This window comes from Pseudophryne corroboree, chromosome 5 (genome assembly GCF_028390025.1).
Source record: "Pseudophryne corroboree isolate aPseCor3 chromosome 5, aPseCor3.hap2, whole genome shotgun sequence".
NCBI classification, from domain to species: Eukaryota; Metazoa; Chordata; class Amphibia; order Anura; family Myobatrachidae; genus Pseudophryne; species Pseudophryne corroboree.
Window position 1 is genome coordinate 409471430 of NC_086448.1, and position 18392 is coordinate 409489821.

Here is an 18392-nt window from a genome sequence, read left to right on the forward strand (position 1 = left end):
TGTGCACGCGCGACGTACTTTCACAAAAAACTATGCAGTTTCACACAAGGCCGAGCGACTCTTTTCAGTCGCTCTGTTGATCGGTGAGTGATTGACAGGAATGGGGCATTTCTGGGAGGTAACTGATCGTTTTCCGGGAGTGTGCTAAAAAACGCAGGCGTGTCAGATAAAAACGCAGGCGTGCCTGGGGAAACGGGGGAGTGGCTGGCCGAACGCAGGGCGTGTTTGTGACGTCAAAACAGGAATTAAACAGACTGAAGTGATCGCAAGGTAGGAGTAGGTCTGCAGCTACTCTGAAACTGCTTGAAAAAATTTCTGCACTGTTCTGCGATCCTTTCGGTCGCACTTCTGCTAAGCTAAGATACACTCCCAGAGGGCGGCGGCTTAGCATTTGCACTGCTGCTAAAAGCAGCTAGTGAGCGATCAACTTGGAATGAGGGCCAATACCCCATAATGGCAATGTGAAAAAAGTTTTTTTTTTAATTTTTGCAAATTTATTAAAAATAAAAAACTGAGAAATCACATGTACATAAGTATTCATAGCCTTTGCACCTTTGGTAGCAATTACAGACTCAAGTATTTTTAATATGATGCCACAAGCTTGGCACATCTATTTTTGGACAGTTTCGCCCCCATTCCTCTTTGCAGCACTTCTCAAGCTCCATCAGGTTGGATGGGAAGCATTCTGCACAGAGTGACTATGAGTGCTAGTGCTGGTTGCTCCTTCCAGTGTGGACAGGGGCAAGCTTTTTAAAAATATATGTAATTTTTTTCATCATGTATTTACTTATTTATTTAAAAAACAATGTAAGCTGATGATCATCAGCATGGATCCTGTACTGGGAGGAAGGAGGGAAGCAGCCACAAGAGATATGCTTTCTTACAGCTCTATTTGCATATGCTTCCCCTACTTAAACTACAGTATATAAAGTCCATTAGCAAGCTCTTACTGTATCTAGGCTACATGAGTTTTCGCCTTGCCTACCCCAAACCAATCTCTTTACATGTGGAGAGGTGCAACAGACTGGGGTGTACTCAATGAGCTCCCATGCCCTTAAATGTTATGTTTTACTTGGTTTTTTTTTAGAATCTATTGTTTCTGAAGCACTACTATATAAGCTCTAATTAAAACACAAATCAAATTACAGTATGCAGTGATTATTTTGAAAGTAGGTACATAATGGTGTCAGCTGAAATATCCCAGGGAGGGGTGAAGGGGTGTGATGTACCATTGTATCATAATGGAAATACCACCAATGACACCTCAACTCTCCCCCTTGTGTTCTGACTTTTTACCAAGGACTCATAGATTTTTGTATTCAGCCCTATGAGGCAGAAAACAAAAATCTATGCATCTGGAGGTACCATATGTGTGGCATATAACTGTACTCACTCCAACAGGGGACTTGAGGGCAATCAAATTAACCCCAATTATTGAAAACATAAACAAATTCTATGGTTTAGATAGGTCAAAAACCTAATAAATTAAATATTATTTCAAAACAATAAGACATTCAAAGATAATCAAAATTTTTATTTTAAATGAAAATTAAATTTCATCCAGGTACTTTTAATAAAACAAAACAAAATAAGTGCCAATTTAGTTAAATTACTGTAAGTAGAAATGTAAAAGTTGGTTAACATAACAAACTTTAAACAAGATTGATATGTTTTGCTTGGGTGTAGTTCACAGGGTCGACCACACTTAGGTCGACAGTGTTTAGGTCGACAACTATTGATCAACAGTAACCAGGTCGACACCCAAAATAGGTCAACACAAGCATTAGGTCGACATGAGCAAGGTCGACATGGCAGAAGGTCGACATGAGTTTTTTTAATTTTTTTACTGTTGTTTTCTTCGTAGAGTGAGCGGGAACCCCAATTAGTGCACCGTGTCCCCTCACATGGCTTCGGGCACGGTGCCTCGCTCTGCTACCGCTGCATTCAGCAGAGGTTATCATTCCCAATTGTAGTCCATGTGGATCGTAAAGTATGAAAAAGTTCAAAAAATCGTGAAAAACTCATGTCGACCTTTTGTCATGTCGACCTAGTGACCATGTCGACCTACAGTAGAAACCCTGTCGACCTAATGCATGTTGACCAATAGTGGTTGACCTAGAGACCGGATACCATTTTGCTTACCTCATTTTTTAGATTTCGTGCTAGGAAGTGTTCAGCCACATGAGCAGGGAGCACATTTTCCAGAAGAACACGATTTAAATTCTCCATAGTCTCAATTTCTTCCCGTTCTTTTTTAAACTTGTTCTTCCACAAGAAGTCTAACCTACAGTAATATTCATTCTGTTACAAAAGGACACAGAAGTAATGAAACAATAGGCATCTTGTCGCAGAATTATCCAAACTTACAAAGACAAAATGATTAAAGCACACAATATCTGCGGAATCTGCTGGCCCTGGGCTGCAACACTGTTCAAAGTGTTTAGAGGTGAGCTGGCCAGGACATATGAACATACATGTGAAGTTGTATGTAACATATGTTCTGGCTTCCTTCCCTGGGGATCAGCAGCCGCTGCAGTACAAGACTCAGGAATACACTGCGCAGCAGATCTCCCCAGATCTCCTGTGAAACCAGCCAATGGGAGTCCGGGAGTTGGCTAAATTATGATTGACAGGCTGAGCAGTGAAATGCTGAGTCCTGTGCTGCGACGGCTGCTAATCCCCGGGGAAGGGAGCCAGGAATTATTTTACATTTATTATTATTTATTTATTTATTAACAGTTTCTTATATAGCGCAGCAAATTCCGTTGCGCTTTACAATTGGAAATAACAATGATATAACAAACTGGGTGATAACAAACAGTCATAGAGGTAGGAAGGCCCTGCTCGCAAGCTTACAATCTATAGGGAAATAGGCATGGATACACAAGGATAGGTGCTATCTATTGCATAGTTGGCCGCCAGATTGTAAAGGATCTTGGTGGTCTGTATGATATGGCCATACAGCAATGGTGAACCGGTTTCGAGAGGAAGGGAAAGTGAAGAATAAGAAGACATGTGAGGATATGTATGGACTATGCAGAGTGGATGCAATTTGATAGGAAGATTTATGAAAGTTATGTGGGCGGTTCTGCAATTTGATACGCTTGCCTAAAGAGGTGAGTTTTCAGGGAACACTTGAAGGTTTGGAGACCAGAGGAGAGTCTTATTGTGCGTGGTATGGCATTCCACAGAGTGGGTGCAGCCCGATGAAAGTCCTGCAATCGTGAATGGGAGCGAGTAATGAGTGTGGATGAGAGACGCAGATCTTGTGAAGAGCAAAGAGGTCGGGTTGGGAGATATTTTGAGATAGCGAAGTGATGTACATTGGTGTAGTTTGGTTAATGGCCTTGTGTGTGAGTAAATGTATTTTATATTGAATGCGGTAGAATACAGGTAGCCAATGGAGGGACTGACAGAGTGGATCTGCAGACAACTTCACAGGTATCTTCATTTGTCCTGGCCAGCTCGCCCCCGCACACTTTGGATGGTGCTGCAGCCCAGGGACAGGAACCGTTGCTGCAACTTTTCCCTCTAAACTGACTGCATAAAGTAAGGTAGCGTGATAATCTTTGGCAGGATTTCAAATATAGAATAGAATAGAATAAAATTTTATTGGCCAGGTATGCTTACGCATACCCAGAATTTGTTTCTGGTCAACTGCAACACAACAAAAATTGTATACAAATACACCACATACATACCGTAGGACAAAAACCAATACCATATACAAGAACACTAAAGAGCAATGTTCTTTAAAAATGGAAAAATACCTGAATCAGCAATTATTTAACAGGTGAATTGCCGGCAGGAAAAACTATTCCTATGTCTAGCAGTTTTAACAGGGAGCATTCGGTATCGCCTATCCGACGGCAGCTTCTGAAGCAAGGTCCAGCCAGGATGCGTCTGGTACATTACAATATTACTGGCTCGTTTCTTTACCTTTAATATATACAGTTCCTGAACAGGTGGCAAACCCAGCCCAATAATCCTCTCTGCTGTTTTTACAATTCTTTGAAGCCTAGCCTTGTTACATTCAGTTGCTGAACCAAACCAGACTATTACTGACGAGCATAACACAGACTCAATTATAGCCGAGTAAAACAGGATCAGCAACCGAGTCAATTTTGGGCTCCCACTTAAGGTCCCGGGAGATATATGACCCCAGGAACTTAAAGGAGCCCACCATGGACACAATATTGCCAGCCATAGCAAGTGGAAGAACAGGGATTGAACCCATCCTAAAATCCATGACCATCTCCACAGTTTTGAGTGGATTTAACTCCAGATTGTTCCTGCAACACCACAGGGCCAACCGGTCCACTGTTCTCCTATACGCTGACTCATCGCCATCCCTAATCAGGCCACCAACAGTGGTATCATCCGCGAATTTAAAAAATTTCACAGAATCCTTCTAGGCATAACAATCATTAGTGTATAATGAAAAAATCATAGGGAATAAGACGCATCTTTGAGGGGGCCCAGTACTGATCGTGTGAACACTCAAAGTAACTTCCCCTGCTTTCACACAGTTTCCTGTCTGTCAAAATATCGACAATCCATGCAGAATTGGATAGCACAACCCCACAGATTAACAACTTGGAGAACAGTATCCAAGGAACAATAGTGTTGAATGCTGAACTGTAATCAACGAACAAGATCCTTGCATAGGTCTCAGGCAAGTCAACATGTTAAAAGATGTAATGGAGCCCCATGTTGTCCGCATCTTCCACAGACCTGTTTGCTTGATAGGCAAACTGCAGGGAATCCAAGCAAGGACCTGCCATCTCTCTCTCTCTCTCTCTCTCTCTCTATATATATATATATATATATCCCCATAAATTTATAACTGAAGTATACAGATAGTATACAGTATATCTACTTTACAATTCATATGTTATTTTGTCCCAAAGGCCAATGGACATGATTCTGAGTTGGGACTGAGGTAAAATAAAAGAGCAAGTAACTGTGCACATGGACAAACCATGTTGTAACGCAAGGGGTGCAAATACATTTATTTTATCTGCATGCAAGGTTAATACTGACTGCTTTTGCATGCAGCCTGCAGATGCTGGATAGTTTTATATTTACACTGCAATTTATATTTGAGTTTGGACATGGTCCTCCCAAATCTAAATTTCTGTGCACATTTTAAATCGCCCCACCTGCAGTGCAACTAGAGATGAGCGGGTTCGGTTCCTCGGAATCCGAACCCCCCCGAACTTCGCCCATTTTACACGGTTCCGAGGCAGACTCGAATCTTCCCGCCTTGCTCGGATAACCCGAGCGCGCCCGAACGTCATCATCCCGCTATCGTATTCTCGCGAGATTCGTATTCTATATGAGGAGCCGCGCGTCGCCGACATTTTCACTCGTGCATTGGAGATGATAGGGAGAGGACGTTCTCTCAGTTGTGTTCAGTGTGCAGCAAATATCTGTGCTCAGTGTGCTGAAAATATCTGTGCTCAGTGTGCTTGCAAATATCTGTGCTCAGTGTGCTGAAAATATCTACGTTCTCTGCATGAAAAACACTCCATATCTGTGCTCAGTGTGCTGCAAATATCTGTGCTCAGTGTGCTTTATTGTGGGGACTGGGGACCACCAGTATTATATAGTAGGAGGACAGTGCAGAGTTTTGCTGACCAGTGACCACCAGTATTATACGTTCTCTGCCTGAAAAACGCTCCATATCTGTGCTGCATTGTAGTATATAGTAGGAGGACAGTGCAGAATTTTGCTGACCAGTGACCACCAGTATTATATCAGTACCGTACAGTAGTCCACTGCTCTACCTACCTGTGTCGTCAAGTATACTATCCATCCATACCTGTGGTGCATTTTAGTTGTTGTGCACAGTATATATAGTAGGAGGACAGTGCATAATTTTGCTGACCACCAGTATATAATATATAGCAGTACGGAACAGTAGTCCACTGCTCTAACTACCTCTGTGTCGTCAAGTATACTATCCATCCATACCTGTGGTGCATTTTAGTTGTGCGCAGTATATATAGTAGGAGTACAGTGCATAATTTTGCTGACCACCAGTATATAATATATAGCAGTACGATACAGTAGTCCACTGCTCTACCTACCTCTGTGTCGTCAAGTATACTATCCATCCATACCTGTGGTGCATTTTCGTTGTGCGCAGTATATATAGTAGGAGGACAGTGCATAATTTTGCTGACCACCAGTATATAATATATAGCAGTACGGTACAGTAGGCCATTGCTATTGATATATTACCGGCATATAATTCCACACATTAAAAAATGGAGAACAAAAATGTGGAGGGTAAAATAGGGAAAGATCAAGATCCACTTCCACCTCATGCTGAAGCTGCTGCCACTAGTCATGACCGAGACGATGACATGCCATCAACGTCATCTGCCAAGGCCGATGCCCAATGTCATAGTAGAGAGCATGTAAAATCCAAAAAAACAAAAGTTCAGTAAAATGACCCAAAAATCAAAATGAAAAGCGTCTGATGAGAAGCGTAAACTTGCCAATATGCCATTTACGACACGGAGTGGCAAGGAACGGCTGAGGCCCTGTCCTATGTTCATGGCTAGTGGTTTAGCTTCACATGAGGATGGAAGCACTCATCCTCTCGCTAGAAAAATGAAAAGACTTAAGCTGGCAAAAGCACAGCAAAGAACTTTGCGTTCTTCTAAATCACAAATCCCCAAGGAGAGTCCAATTGTGTCGGTTGCGATGCCTGACCTTCCCAACACTGGACGGGAAGAGGTGGCGCCTTCCACCATTTGCACGCCCCTGCAAGTGCTGGAAGGAGCACCCGCAGTCCAGTTCCTGAAAGTCAAATTGAAGATGTCACTGTTGAATTACACCAGGATGAGGATATGGGTGTTGCTGGCGCTGAGGAGGAAATTGACAAGGAGGATTCTGATGGTGAGGTGGTTTGTTTAAGTCAGGCACCCGGGGAGACACCTGTTGTCCATGGGACGAATATGGCCATTGACTTAACCATGGACATGTGGACAAGTGGAGCAGGGCAGACTCAGGACTATATGACTGTGACAGCCCACTGGGTAGATGTATTGCCTCCCGCAGCAAGAACAGCAGTGGCGGCACCAGTAGCAGCATCTCGCAAACGCCAACTTGTTCCTAGGCAGGCTACACTTTGAATCACCGTTTTCCATAAGAGGCACACAGCTGACAACCTCTTACGGAAACTGAGGAACATCATCGCAGAATGGCTTACCCCAATTGGACTTTCCTGGGGATTTGTGACATCGGACAACGCCACCAATATTGTGCGTGCATTACATGTGGGCAAATTTCAGCATGTCCCATGTTTTGCACATACATTGAATTTGGTGGTGCAGAATTATTTAAAAAACGACAGGGGCATGCAAGAGATGCTGTCGGTGGCCCGAAGAATTGCGGGCCACTTTCGGCATTCAGCCACCGCGTGCCGAAGACTGGAGCACCAGCAAACACTCCTGAACCTGCCCCGCCATCATCTGAAGCAAGAGGTGGTAACGAGGTGGAATTCAACCCTCCTTCAGAGGATGGAGGAGCAGCAAAAGGCCATTCAAGCCTATACAGCTACCTACGATATAGGCAAAGGAGGGGGAATGCACCTGACTCAATCGCAGTGGAGAATGATTTCAACGTTGTGCAAGGTTCTGCAACCCTTTGAACTTGCCACACGTGAAGTCATTTCAGACACTGCCAGCCTGAGTCAGGTCATTCCCCTCATCAGGCTTTTGCAGAAGAAACTGGAGAGATTGAAGGAGGAGCTAAAACGAAGCGATTCCGCTAGGCATGTGGGACTTGTGGATGGAGCCCTTAATTCGCTTAACCAGGATTCACGGGTCGTCAATCTGTTGAAATCAGAGCACTACATTTTGGCCACCGTGATCGATCCTAGATTTAAAACCTATGTTGTATCTCTCTTTCCGGCAGACACAAGTCTGCAGAGGTTCAAAGACCTGCTGGTGAGAAAATTGTCAACTCAAGCGGAACGTGACCTGTCAACAGCTCCTCCTTCACATTCTCCCGCAACTGGGGCTGCGAGGAAAAGGCTAAGAATTCCGAGCCCACCCGCTGGCGGTGATGCAGCGCAGTCTGGAGCGAGTGCTAACATCTGGTCCGGACTGAAGTACCTGCCAACGATTACTGACATGTTGTCTACTGTCACTGCATATGATTCTGTCACCATTGAAAGAATGGTGGAGGATTATATGAGTGACCGCATCTAAGTAGGCATGTCAGACAGTCCGTACGTATACTGGCAGGAAAAAGAGGCAATTTGGAGTAGAGATGAGCGGGTTCGGTTTCTCTGAATCCGAACCCGCCAGAACTTCATGTTTTTTTTCACGGGTCCGAGCGACTCGGATCTTCCCGCCTTGCTCGGTTAACCCGAGCGCGCCCGAACGTCATCATGACGCTGTCGGATTCTCGCGAGGCTCGGATTCTATCGCGAGACTCGGATTCTATATAAGGAGCCGCGCGTCGCCGCCATTTTCACACGTGCATTGAGATTGATAGGGAGAGGACGTGGCTGGCGTCCTCTCCGTTTAGACACTTAATTTACTAATTTTGGGGAGCATTAGGAGTACTCAGTAGTGTACAGTGCAGAGTTTTGCTGATAGTGACCAGTGACTGACCACCACTTTTATTTATAATCCGTTCTCTGCCTGAAAAAAGCGATACACAGCACACAGTGACTCAGTCACATACCATATCTGTGTGCACTGCTCAGGCTCAGGCCAGTGTGCTGCATCATCTATTATCTATATATAATATTATATATCTGTCTGACTGCTCAGCTCACACAGCTTATAATTGTGGGGGAGACTGGGGAGCACTACTGCAGTGCCAGTTATAGGTTATAGCAGGAGCCAGGAGTACATAATATATTATATAGTGAGTGACCACCAGACACACAGTGCAGTTTATTTAATATATCCGTTCTCTGCCTGAAAAAAGCGATACACACAGTGACTCAGTCAGTCACATACCATATCTGTGTGCACTGCTCAGGCTCAGGCCAGTGTGCTGCATCATCTATATATATTATATATCTGTCTGACTGCTCAGCTCACACAGCTTATAATTGTGGGGGAGACTGGGGAGCACTACTGCAGTGCCAGTTATAGGTTATAGCAGGAGCCAGGAGTACATAATATTATATTAAAATTAAACAGTGCACACTTTTGCTGCAGGAGTGCCACTGCCAGTGTGACTAGTGACCAGTGACCTGACCACCAGTATATATAATATTAGTAGTATACTATCTCTTTATCAACCAGTCTATATTAGCAGCAGACACAGTACAGTGCGGTAGTTCACGGCTGTGGCTACCTCTGTGTCGGCACTCGGCAGCCCGTCCATAATTGTATATACCACCTAACCGTGGTTTTTTTTTCTTTCTTTATACATACATACTAGTTACGAGTATACTATCTCTTTATCAACCAGTCTATATATTAGCAGCAGACACAGTACAGTGCGGTAGTTCACGGCTGTGGCTACCTCTGTGTCGGCACTCGGCAGCCCGTCCATAATTGTATATACCAGTGACCTAACCGTGGTTTTTTTTTCTTTCTTTATACATACATACTAGTTACGAGTATACTATCTCTTTATCAACCAGTCTATATATTAGCAGCAGACACAGTACAGTGCGGTAGTTCATGGCTGTGGCTACCTCTGTGTCGGCACTCGGCAGCCCGTCCATAATTGTATATACCACCTAACCGTGGTTTTTTTTTCTTTCTTTATACATACATACTAGTTACGAGTATACTATCTCTTTATCAACCAGTCTATATATTAGCAGCAGACACAGTACAGTGCGGTAGTTCACGGCTGTGGCTACCTCTGTGTCGGCACTCGGCAGCCCGTCCATAATTGTATATACCAGTGACCTAACCGTGGTTTTTTTTTCTTTCTTTATACATACATACTAGTTACGAGTATACTATCTCTTTATCAACCAGTCTATATATTAGCAGCAGACACAGTACAGTGCGGTAGTTCACGGCTGTGGCTACCTCTGTGTCGGCACTCGGCAGCCCGTCCATAATTGTATATACCACCTAACCGTGGTTTTTTTTTCTTTCTTTATACATACATACTAGTTACGAGTATACTATCTCTTTATCAACCAGTCTATATATTAGCAGCAGACACAGTACAGTGCGGTAGTTCACGGCTGTGGCTACCTCTGTGTCGGCACTCGGCAGCCCGTCCATAATTGTATATACCAGTGACCTAACCGTGGTTTTTTTTTCTTTCTTTATACATACATACTAGTTACGAGTATACTATATCTTTATCAACCAGTCTATATATTAGCAGCAGACACAGTACAGTGCGGTAGTTCACGGCTGTGGCTACCTCTGTGTCGGCACTCGGCAGCCCGTCCATAATTGTATATACCACCTAACCGTGGTTTTTTTTTCTTTCTTTATACATACATACTAGTTACGAGTATACTATCTCTTTATCAACCAGTCTATATATTAGCAGCAGACACAGTACAGTGCGGTAGTTCACGGCTGTGGCTACCTCTGTGTCGGCACTCGGCAGCCCGTCCATAATTGTATATACCACCTAACCGTGGTTTTTTTTTCTTTCTTTATACATACATACTAGTTACGAGTATACTATCTCTTTATCAACCAGTCTATATATTAGCAGCAGACACAGTACAGTGCGGTAGTTCACGGCTGTGGCTACCTCTGTGTCGGCACTCGGCAGCCCGTCCATAATTGTATATACCACCTAACCGTGGTTTTTTTTTCTTTCTTTATACATACATACTAGTTACGAGTATACTATCTCTTTATCAACCAGTCTATATATTAGCAGCAGACACAGTACAGTGCGGTAGTTCACGGCTGTGGCTACCTCTGTGTCGGCACTCGGCAGCCCGTCCATAATTGTATATACCAGTGACCTAACCGTGGTTTTTTTTTCTTTCTTTATACATACATACTAGTTACGAGTATACTATCTCTTTATCAACCAGTCTATATATTAGCAGCAGACACAGTACAGTGCGGTAGTTCATGGCTGTGGCTACCTCTGTGTCGGCACTCGGCAGCCCGTCCATAATTGTATATACCACCTAACCGTGGTTTTTTTTTCTTTCTTTATACATACATACTAGTTACGAGTATACTATCTCTTTATCAACCAGTCTATATATTAGCAGCAGACACAGTACAGTGCGGTAGTTCACGGCTGTGGCTACCTCTGTGTCGGCACTCGGCAGCCCGTCCATAATTGTATATACCAGTGACCTAACCGTGGTTTTTTTTTCTTTCTTTATACATACATACTAGTTACGAGTATACTATCTCTTTATCAACCAGTCTATATATTAGCAGCAGACACAGTACAGTGCGGTAGTTCACGGCTGTGGCTACCTCTGTGTCGGCACTCGGCAGCCCGTCCATAATTGTATATACCACCTAACCGTGGTTTTTTTTTCTTTCTTTATACATACATACTAGTTACGAGTATACTATCTCTTTATCAACCAGTCTATATATTAGCAGCAGACACAGTACAGTGCGGTAGTTCACGGCTGTGGCTACCTCTGTGTCGGCACTCGGCAGCCCGTCCATAATTGTATATACCACCTAACCGTGGTTTTTTTTTCTTTCTTTATACATACATACTAGTTACGAGTATACTATCTCTTTATCAACCAGTCTATATATTAGCAGCAGACACAGTACAGTGCGGTAGTTCACGGCTGTGGCTACCTCTGTGTCGGCACTCGGCAGCCCGTCCATAATTGTATACTAGTATCCAATCCATCCATCTCCATTGTTTACCTGAGGTGCCTTTTAGTTGTGCCTATTAAAATATGGAGAACAAAAATGTTGAGGTTCCAAAATTAGGGAAAGATCAAGATCCACTTCCACCTCGTGCTGAAGCTGCTGCCACTAGTCATGGCCGAGACGATGAAATGCCAGCAACGTCGTCTGCCAAGGCCGATGCCCAATGGCATAGTACAGAGCATGTCAAAACCAAAACACCAAATATCAGTAAAAAAAGGACTCCAAAACCTAAAATAAAATTGTCGGAGGAGAAGCGTAAACTTGCCAATATGCCATTTACCACACGGAGTGGCAAGGAACGGCTGAGGCCCTGGCCTATGTTCATGGCTAGTGGTTCAGCTTCACATGAGGATGGAAGCACTCAGCCTCTCGCTAGAAAACTGAAAAGACTCAAGCTGGCAAAAGCACCGCAAAGAACTGTGCGTTCTTTGAAATCCCAAATCCACAAGGAGAGTCCAATTGTGTCGGTTGCGATGCCTGACCTTCCCAACACTGGACGTGAAGAGCATGCGCCTTCCACCATTTGCACGCCCCCTGCAAGTGCTGGAAGGAGCACCCGCAGTCCAGTTCCTGATAGTCAGATTGAAGATGTCAGTGTTGAAGTACACCAGGATGAGGAGGATATGGGTGTTGCTGGCGCTGGGGAGGAAATTGACCAGGAGGATTCTGATGGTGAGGTGGTTTGTTTAAGTCAGGCACCCGGGGAGACACCTGTTGTCCGTGGGAGGAATATGGCCGTTGACATGCCAGGTGAAAATACCAAAAAAATCAGCTCTTCGGTGTGGAGGTATTTCACCAGAAATGCGGACAACAGGTGTCAAGCCGTGTGTTCCCTTTGTCAAGCTGTAATAAGTAGGGGTAAGGACGTTAACCACCTCGGAACATCCTCCCTTATACGTCACCTGCAGCGCATTCATAATAAGTCAGTGACAAGTTCAAAAACTTTGGGTGACAGCGGAAGCAGTCCACTGACCAGTAAATCCCTTCCTCTTGTAACCAAGCTCACGCAAACCACCCCACCAACTCCCTCAGTGTCAATTTCCTCCTTCCCCAGGAATGCCAATAGTCCTGCAGGCCATGTCACTGGCAAGTCTGACGAGTCCTCTCCTGCCTGGGATTCCTCCGATGCATCCTTGCGTGTAACGCCTACTGCTGCTGGCGCTGCTGTTGTTGCCGCTGGGAGTCGATGGTCATCCCAGAGGGGAAGTCGTAAGCCCACTTGTACTACTTCCAGTAAGCAATTGACTGTTCAACAGTCCTTTGCGAGGAAGATGAAATATCACAGCAGTCATCCTACTGCAAAGCGGATAACTGAGTCCTTGACAACTATGTTGGTGTTAGACGTGCGTCCGGTATCCGCCGTTAGTTCACAGGGAACTAGACAATTTATTGAGGCAGTGTGCCCCCGTTACCAAATACCATCTAGGTTCCACTTCTGTAGGCAGGCGATACCGAGAATGTACACGGACGTCAGAAAAAGACTCACCAGTGTCCTAAAAAATGCAGTTGTACCCAATGTCCACTTAACCACGGACATGTGGACAAGTGGAGCAGGGCAGGGTCAGGACTATATGACTGTGACAGCCCACTGGGTAGATGTATGGACTCCCGCCGCAAGAACAGCAGCGGCGGCACCAGTAGCAGCATCTCGCAAACGCCAACTCTTTCCTAGGCAGGCTACGCTTTGTATCACCGCTTTCCAGAATACGCACACAGCTGAAAACCTCTTACGGCAACTGAGGAAGATCATCGCGGAATGGCTTACCCCAATTGGACTCTCCTGTGGATTTGTGGCATCGGACAACGCCAGCAATATTGTGTGTGCATTAAATATGGGCAAATTCCAGCACGTCCCATGTTTTGCACATACCTTGAATTTGGTGGTGCAGAATTTTTTAAAAAACGACAGGGGCGTGCAAGAGATGCTGTCGGTGGCCAGAAAAATTGCGGGACACTTTCGGCGTACAGGCACCACGTACAGAAGACTGGAGCACCACCAAAAACTACTGAACCTGCCCTGCCATCATCTGAAGCAAGAAGTGGTAACGAGGTGGAATTCAACCCTCTATATGCTTCAGAGGTTGGAGGAGCAGCAAAAGGCCATTCAAGCCTATACAATTGAGCACGATATAGGAGATGGAATGCACCTGTCTCAAGCGCAGTGGAGAATGATTTCAACGTTGTGCAAGGTTCTGATGCCCTTTGAACTTGCCACACGTGAAGTCAGTTCAGACACTGCCAGCCTGAGTCAGGTCATTCCCCTCATCAGGCTTTTGCAGAAGAAGCTGGAGGCATTGAAGAAGGAGCTAAAAGGGAGCGATTCCGCTAGGCATGTGGGACTTGTGGATGCAGCCCTTAATTCGCTTAACAAGGATTCACGGGTGGTCAATCTGTTGAAATCAGAGCACTACATTTTGGCCACCGTGCTCGATCCTAGATTTAAAGCCTACCTTGGATCTCTCTTTCCGGCAGACACAGGTCTGCTGGGGTTGAAAGACCTGCTGGTGACAAAATTGTCAAGTCAAGCGGAACGCGACCTGTCAACATCTCCTCCTTCACATTCTCCCGCAACTGGGGGTGCGAGGAAAAGGCTCAGAATTCCGAGCCCACCCGCTGGCGGTGATGCAGGGCAGTCTGGAGCGACTGCTGATGCTGACATCTGGTCCGGACTGAAGGACCTGACAACGATTACGGACATGTCGTCTACTGTCACTGCATATGATTCTCTCAACATTGATAGAATGGTGGAGGATTATATGAGTGACCGCATCCAAGTAGGCACGTCACAGTCCGTACTTATACTGGCAGGAAAAAGAGGCAATTTGGAGGCCCTTGCACAAACTGGCTTTATTCTACCTAAGTTGCCCTCCCACAAGTGTGTACTCCGAAAGAGTGTTTAGTGCCGCCGCTCACCTTGTCAGCAATCGGCGTACGAGGTTACATCCAGAAAATGTGGAGAAGATGATGTTCATTAAAATGAATTATAATCAATTCCTCCGCGGAGACATTGACCAGCAGCAATTGCCTCCACAAAGTACACAGGGAGCTGAGATGGTGGATTCCAGTGGGGACGAATTGATAATCTGTGAGGAGGGGGATGTACACGGTGATATATCGGAGGGTGAAGATGAGGTGGACATCTTGCCTCTGTAGAGCCAGTTTGTGCAAGGAGAGATTAATTGCTTCTTTTTTGGGGGGGGGTCCAAACCAACCCGTCATATCAGTCACAGTCGTGTGGCAGACCCTGTCACTGAAATGATGGGTTGGTTAAAGTGTGCATGTCCTGTTTTGTTTATACAACATAAGGGTGGGTGGGAGGGCCCAAGGACAATTCCATCTTGCACCTCTTTTTTCTTTTCTTTTTCTTTGCATCATGTGCTGATTGGGGAGGGTTTTTTTGGAAGGGACATCCTGCGTGACACTGCAGTGCCACTCCTAGATGGGCCCGGTGTTTGTGTCGGCCACTAGGGTCGCTAATCTTACTCACACAGTCAGCTACCTCATTGCGCCTCTTTTTTTCTTTGCGTCATGTGCTGTTTGGGGAGGGTTTTTTGGAAGGGACATCCTGCGTGACACTGCAGTGCCACTCCTAGATGGGCCCGGTGTTTGTGTCGGCCACTAGGGTCGCTAATCTTACTCACACAGCTACCTCATTGCGCCTCTTTTTTTCTTTGCGTCATGTGCTGTTTGGGGAGGGTTTTTTGGAAGGGCCATCCTGCGTGACACTGCAGTGCCACTCCTAGATGGGCCCGGTGTTTGTGTCGGCCACTAGGGTCGCTTATCTTACTCACACAGCGACCTCGGTGCAAATTTTAGGACTAAAAATAATATTGTGAGGTGTGAGGTATTCAGAATAGACTGAAAATGAGTGTAAATTATGGTTTTTGAGGTTAATAATACTTTGGGATCAAAATGACCCCCAAATTCTATGATTTAAGCTGTTTTTTAGTGTTTTTTGAAAAAAACACCCGAATCCAAAACACACCCGAATCCGACAAAAAAAAATTCGGTGAGGTTTTGCCAAAACGCGTTCGAACCCAAAACACGGCCGCGGAACCGAACCCAAAACCAAAACACAAAACCCGAAAAATTTCAGGCGCTCATCTCTATTTTGGAGGCCCTTGCACAAACTGGCTTTATTTTACCTAAGTTGCCCCCCCTCCAGTGTGTACTACGAAAGAGTGTTTAGTGCAGCCGGTCACCTTGTCAGCAATCGGCGTACGAGGTTACTTCCACAAAATGTGGAGAAGATGATGTTCATTAAAATGAATTATAATCAATTCCTGCGTGGAGACATTCACCAGCAGCAATTGCCTCCAGAAAGTACACAAGGACCTGAGATGGTGGATTCCAGTGGGGACGAACTAATAATCTGTGAGGAGGAGGATGTACACAGTGAAAGGGGTGAGGAATCGGACGATGAGGATGAGGTGGACATCTTGCCTCTGTAGAGCCAGTTTGTGCAAGGAGAGATTGATTGCTTCTTTTTTGGTGGGGGCCCAAACCAACCAGTCATTTCAGTCACAGTCGTGTGGCAGACCCTGTCGCTGAATTGATGGGTTTGTTAAAGTGTGCATGTCCTGTTTATACAACATAAGGGTGGGTGGGAGGGCCCAAGGACAATTCCATCTTGCACCTCTTTTTTCTTTAATTTATCTTTGCATCATGTGCTGTTTGGGGACTATTTTTTTTTAAATCTGCCATCCTGTCTGACACTGCAGTGTCTCTCCTAGATGGGCCAGGTGTTTGTGTCAGCCACTTGGGTCAGTTAGCTTACTCACACAGCGACCTTGGTGCACCTCTTTTTTTCTTTGCATCATGTGCTGTTTGGGGACTATTTTTTTAATCTGCCATCCTGTCTGACACTGCAGTGCCACTCCTAGATGGGCCACGTGTTTGTGTCGGCCACTTGGGTCGCTTAGCTTAGTCACACAGCTAGCTCATTGCACCTTTTTTTTTTATTTGCATCATGTGCTGTTTGGGGACTATTTTTTAAATCTGCCATCCTGTCTGACACTGCAGTGCCACTCCTAGATGGGCCAGGTGTTTGTGTCGGCCACTTGGGTCGCTTAGCTTAGTCATCCAGCGACCTCGGTGCAAATTTTAGGACTAAAAATAATATTGTGAGGTGTGAGGTATTCAGAATAGACTGGAAATGAGTGGAAATTATGGTTACTGAGGTTAATAATACTATGGGATCAAAATGACCCCCAAATTCTATGATTTAAGCTGTTTTTGAGGGTTTTTTGTAAAAAAACACCCGAATCCAAAACACACCCGAATCCGACAAAAAATTTTCAGGGAGGTTTTGCCAAAATGCGTCCGAATCCAAAACCCGGCCGCGGAACCGAATCCAAAACCAGAACACAAAACCTGAAAAATTTCCGGTGCACATCTCTAAGTGCAACATAGGCCCTCATTCCGAGTTGTTCGCTCACTAGCTGCTTTTAGCAGCATTGCACACGCTAAGCCGCCTCCCTCTGGGAGTGTATCTTAGCTTAGCAGAATTGCGAACGAAAGAGTAGCAGAATTGCGATTAGAAATTTCTTAGCAGTTTTTGAGTAGCTTGAGACTTACTCAGCCATTGCGATCAGTTCAGTCAGTTTCGTTTCTGGTTTGACGTCACAAACACACCTAGCGTTCGCCCAGACACTCCCCCGTTTCTTCAGACACTCCCGCGTTTTTCCCAGAAACGCCAGCGTTTTTTCGCACACGCCCAGAAAACGGCAAGTTTCCGCCCAGAAACACCCACTTCCTGTCAATCACAGTACGATCACCAGAACGATGAAAAAACCTTGTTATGCCGTGAGTAAAATACCTAACTTTTGTGTAAAATAACTAAGCGCATGCGCAGTAAGCGACTAATCGCAATATAGCGAAATCGGCAATGAGCGAACAACTCGGAATGACCCCCATGGTTTGTCAAAGTGCACAGTTACTTTTTTGTGTTGCTCCCAAGATTTTTTTTAAAAGTTTGCTTATATACAGTAAATGTTGTTCACAGATTTATAGTTGTATGTACATACACCTGCATTAAACTAAAATGCAGATAATCATACATACAGTATGCTGAATCATATGCATCTATTACCCCTTTCACACCGCACAAATAACCCGGTATCGACCTGGCATATTGCCGGGTCGACACGGGTCGGCGTGCGGTGTTAAAGGGGCATAGCCGAAATTGCGGGTCGCCTGACCCGGCAATTCAACCCGGGAATAAAGCAGTGTTATACCTGGGTTGAATACCAGGTCAGTGGCCGCGTAAACGGGCTCCCGGGTCGATGCGTCTCGGGATCCATTTACTACAGCAGGGAGAGGTGGCGCGGAGATGAGCTCATCTCCCAGTGCCGCCTCCAGCTCCGCCCCCGGCTCTGCCTCCCGCAGCTCTGGAAACCGGTCAGGCATATTGCCAGGTCAGGGAAGCCTGCAGCAGCGGCCAATTCCGGATCCCTCCCGGGAAGGACCCGTTTCCAATAGAGATGAGCGGGTTCGGTTCTCAGAGAACCAAACCCTACCGAACTTTGCCTTCCGAGCCCGGATCTAAGTCTGGCTCGGGTTTTACCGCCT

General features: G+C 45.3%; 1 protein-coding gene across 1 annotated transcript in view; it reads right to left on the reverse strand.

Annotated features, from left to right (window-relative positions):
• Window positions 1-18392, reverse strand: part of ADCY2 (adenylate cyclase 2) — a 1664414-nt gene that overhangs the window by 130515 nt on the left and 1515507 nt on the right. The window contains exon 20 of the mRNA XM_063922769.1: window positions 2143-2301. Within this exon, the coding sequence (XP_063778839.1) occupies window positions 2143-2301 (159 nt within the window). The remainder of the gene's footprint in view (window positions 1-2142; window positions 2302-18392) is intronic.